This window comes from Microtus ochrogaster, chromosome 7, assembly GCF_000317375.1.
Source record: "Microtus ochrogaster isolate Prairie Vole_2 chromosome 7, MicOch1.0, whole genome shotgun sequence".
Lineage (NCBI taxonomy): Eukaryota > Metazoa > Chordata > Mammalia > Rodentia > Cricetidae > Microtus > Microtus ochrogaster.
In genome coordinates, this window is record NC_022014.1 from 82,490,630 (window position 1) to 82,494,707 (window position 4,078).

The following is a 4,078-nucleotide window of genomic DNA, read 5'->3' on the forward strand; positions in this document are numbered from 1 at the left end:
TAGGACGGCCTCAGAGTGCGTTACTCTGTGTGTGTGTGGGTATAACATGTCATCTGTAGGACGGCCTTGGAGTGCGTTACTGTCTGTGTGTGTGGAATAGGCTCCGTGGAGGGTGGGCAATGTCTGGGCTGCTGCATCAGAAGTGAAATCCCAGGCTGAGTCCATATACTTTGTACCCAGGACACTACTTCAGCCAAGGAGTCTTCCTGGTCTCTGGGAGTCACAAGACACACAGACGCACACACATATACACAAAGACATGCAGAAACACACACATAGACACCTAAACACAGACATACAGACATGCACATACAGAGAGACACACACACATACACACACTTATCACACATACAGAGACAGACACACAGAGACACAGACAACACACATACACACCCCTTCTCTCTGTCGCTTTCCCCTGGGTTCCCTGGTGAGCCCCCCACCCATGTCTACCTATTCATAGAAGTTGGAGGGGTGGGAGCCGGGCGGTGGTGGCGCATGCCTTTAATCCCAGCACTCGGGAGGCAGAGGCAGGCAGATCTCTGTGAGTTCGAGACCAGCCTGGTCTAGAGCTAGTTCCAGGACAGGCTCAAAGCCACAAAGAAACTCTGTCTCAAAAAACCAAAAAAAAAAAAGTAGTTGGAGGGGTGTGACCAGGCCAGGCAGGTCCTACCCTATAGACAAGGACCCAATACTCTCCCTCTGCCCTTGGTCTGTGGGCCAGCTGCAGCCCACAGCTTCTATTCCTGTTACCAGATCTTCCTCTGGGGTGCTTTAGGGCTCTCAATACCACTGTTAACCCCAGGAGATGCTAAGCGGCTGGGCTATGAGGCTCAGAGAGCATGCTTGGGGAAGGGGGTGTCCCTGAACCAACACTTCTTATAGGACTGGATCTGCTGCCACTCTGCGTGACCTTCCTGCTGTGCTTCTGGGAGGTTCAGTACGGCATCCTGGCTGGGACCCTGGTGTCTCTGATCATCCTCCTGCACTCTGTGGCGAGGCCCAAGACCCAGGTAGGCCCAGGGGAGGGAAAATGTGGTGGGAATCCCTTGGTTGCTAAGGTTGCTGAGATGTCTTCTATCTGAGCTGCTTCTGATGGAGAGCAGTCCCTAGTTCTCTTGAGTGTAAGGTGTTGGGGGGGGCTCTGCTAGCTCCCCCTCGTGCTGTACCCCATGTGTTAGGCTTGGGTCGGAGTTTCCTGCCTACCCATGAGCAAAGCCTAGAAGAGTACCCTGACCCATCTCCTCCAGCGTTCACTCTCGCCCTGCTCCGTCCAGGTATCAGAAGGACACATCCTGGTCCTGCAGCCAGCCAGTGGCCTGCAATTCCCTGCAATTGATGCCCTGCGAGAGGCAATAATGAACCGGGCCCTGGAAGGTATGTGGGCCAGCCAAGATGAACAGAAGTCAGTACACACTCCTGCATCCACCTACCCCACAGCCTCAGCACCCTCGGGTGCAGCCTCAGGCCAGCGGTTGGGGAGACATTTGCTTGCTTTCGCGTTCCAGCCGTCTTTGCTGCGTATAGCGGCTGCTGCAGATCAGACAGTCCCCACTGGGCAGCAGTCCCATGTCCCCATGTCTCCCCCTACAGCCTGTCTCAGTAAGGGCCGTGTTTGCGCCTGTGCCTCTGCCTGAGGAATTGACATTCAAGGAAACCTAAAAAGATAGCCATTTCCTCCACCCTGGCCCTTTTGCTGAGCCACAGTCCTGGGGAACGGTCTCTTGATGGCCTCGCTTCACCCCTGCCATGGCTGCAGAGCCACTTTCGGCCTGCGCTGTGGCAGACTCTTGACCTGTCTCCCCAGCATCCATACCACGATGCACAGTCCTGGAGTGCACGCATGTCAGCAGCATAGACTACACCGTGGTTGTGGGACTCAGGGAACTCCTGGAGGACTTCCGGAAGCAGGGTGTCACCCTGGCCTTCGCTGGCCTGCAGGTAGGAGAGCCTGACCACCTCATGAGGAGAGTCCACAGCCCTCCCGGTGGTCCTGGGCTAATGCAACACCTGAGAGAAGATGCGATGCATGAACCTGTAGTCCCGGCATGCAGAGGGCTGAGCCAAGAGTATTGACATGAATTCACGGCTGGGCTTCACTTCAGAGTAAGACCCTGTCCCAAAACAAAACAAAAACTGAAACATTTTAAGTCCTAAGTGACGCCTCCAAGCCATGGCATCATTATAAGGACCCATGTCCAGGACTCTTTACTGGTGGCGGTTCTAACCTGGCAGATTACCAACCATCTGACTTCATTTTCCTGCAGTCAGTGCCGCTCCACATCTGCGGTCTGTGAGCTTAGTGCTGGGAACGTCAGGCAAGGGCTCCTGTCCCGGGCCATGCCCATTGTGCTGTGTGTATGTGCATGCGTGAGTGTGTGCATGCGTACATGTGTGTATGTATGTGTGTATGTATGTGCGTGCGTGCATGCGTGTATGTGTGTGTGCGCACATGTATATGTGTATGTATGTGTGTGCGTATGTATGTGCATGCATGCGTGTGTGTGTGTGTGTGTGTGTGTGTGTGTGTGTGTGTGCAGAGCCCTCATCATCCTAATCCAGATTAATGAATGAGTCAATGTGGAAGCAGAAGAGAGGAGACCAACCTCTGCAGAAGCAGGATGCCCTTTTCAGAGCAGGGGAGGGGAAGAATCTTCAAGAGAGTGGAGACTGCCCAGGGGGCTTAGGTTTTATATGGGAGAGGGGGTTTTATCCATGGCTGTGCTCCGTGTAGCTTCAAGGCCGAATGATGCCAGCAGACATTTTCCTTGCCGTACTGGCTTTTCATTTTAATATCTTAGATCATCAGCCTTTTGTGGAGACTGCTCCTGTGGAAGGTCCTCTGGCCCACCTTCCTCCCTCCTCCATCCATGTGAGACGAGCAGAATCTCATGGGAACGCTCAGGGCATCCGCTAGGCTACTTCTGCCATGTCGCAGAGCGGGCAGACCCTGCCCCTCGTTAAAGCGTGTCTGTCACCTAGGTACCTGTGCTTCGCACCCTGTTGGCCGCGGACCTGGCGGGGTTCCAGCACTTCAGCACTCTGGAGGAGGCCGGTGAGTGCAAACTGTGTGGCTAGGGAACAGGGAGGGTCAGGAACCCCTGAACTAGGAAAGGCGCTGGCCCCAGACCAGCCCACACTTTCTTCCGAGGCCCCACACCCTGGGTGACTGCCGTTCCTTGACTCCCGGCCCTCTGGAGTATTTTCAGTACGTGATAAAATCCTGTGTCTTTTGCAGAGAAATACCTGCAGCAAGAAACAGGGCCTCAGCCCTACAACATCCACGAGGACTCTGTCCAGAGCACAAGATCTCCCTGCTGAAGTCTGAGTCAGACCCCTGAAGGGCAGCTGGTATAGGAAGGGTCTCTGGAAGGTGCGGCCACTGTGATTTGATGCGGATATCGCCTGACAGACCCACTGCACAAGTGGCTCTGAAGAACAGGGTGCCAGACAGTAGTGGTGGCGCACGCCTTTAATCCCAGCACTTGGGAGGCAGAGCCAGGCCTCTCTAAATTCAAGGCCAGCCTGATCTACAGAGCAAGTTCCAGGACAGGCTACACAGAGAAACCCTGTCTTGAAAAAACAAAAGAAAAAAAGACAGACAGCAGGGAGCTGTGTGGGATCCTCAGGTGTGACTTTCCTGCTGTTCCCCTGTTGTGAAAATTGGGGGGGGGGTTGAAGAGAGGGGCCAGGTGAGACAGGAGGACCATGACTTCTGGCCTGGGCTGGCAGGACCAGGCTGGCACTTCCAGATTGGAATTCCTCTTTGGAATCAGGCCCATCAGAGAAGAGTCGGGAGCTCAGGCATCTCAGAGATGTGTCTGACCATGGTGGAGTCCAAGCTGAACTGAAGAGGGGACCACAGCTCCCAGCACAGCGATGTGAAGGCTGTAAATGGTGTTTTAAAATGGAAGTCATCACTACAGTGCTTTAAAAAAATTTCTGCAGCCAGGTGGTGGTGGCACACACCTTTAATTCCAACACTTGGGAGTCAGAGGGGATCTCTATGAGTTTGAACCCTGACTAAGGAAGGGAGGGAGAGAGGGAAGAAGGGAGGGAGGGAGGAAGGAAGGAAGGAAGG

At 54.3% G+C, this 4,078-nt stretch overlaps 1 protein-coding gene across 1 annotated transcript in view; it reads left to right on the forward strand.

Moving 5' to 3' along the window:
* Nucleotides 1–3,494, forward strand: part of Slc26a11 (solute carrier family 26 member 11) — a 19,228-nt gene extending 15,734 nt beyond the window's left edge. The window contains exons 13-17 of the mRNA XM_013347606.2: nucleotides 883–1,010; nucleotides 1,275–1,374; nucleotides 1,805–1,938; nucleotides 2,980–3,052; nucleotides 3,236–3,494. Coding sequence (XP_013203060.1) covers nucleotides 883–1,010; nucleotides 1,275–1,374; nucleotides 1,805–1,938; nucleotides 2,980–3,052; nucleotides 3,236–3,318 — 518 coding nt within the window. The 3' untranslated portion in view covers nucleotides 3,319–3,494. The remainder of the gene's footprint in view (nucleotides 1–882; nucleotides 1,011–1,274; nucleotides 1,375–1,804; nucleotides 1,939–2,979; nucleotides 3,053–3,235) is intronic.
* Nucleotides 3,495–4,078: the final 584 nt, after the last annotated feature.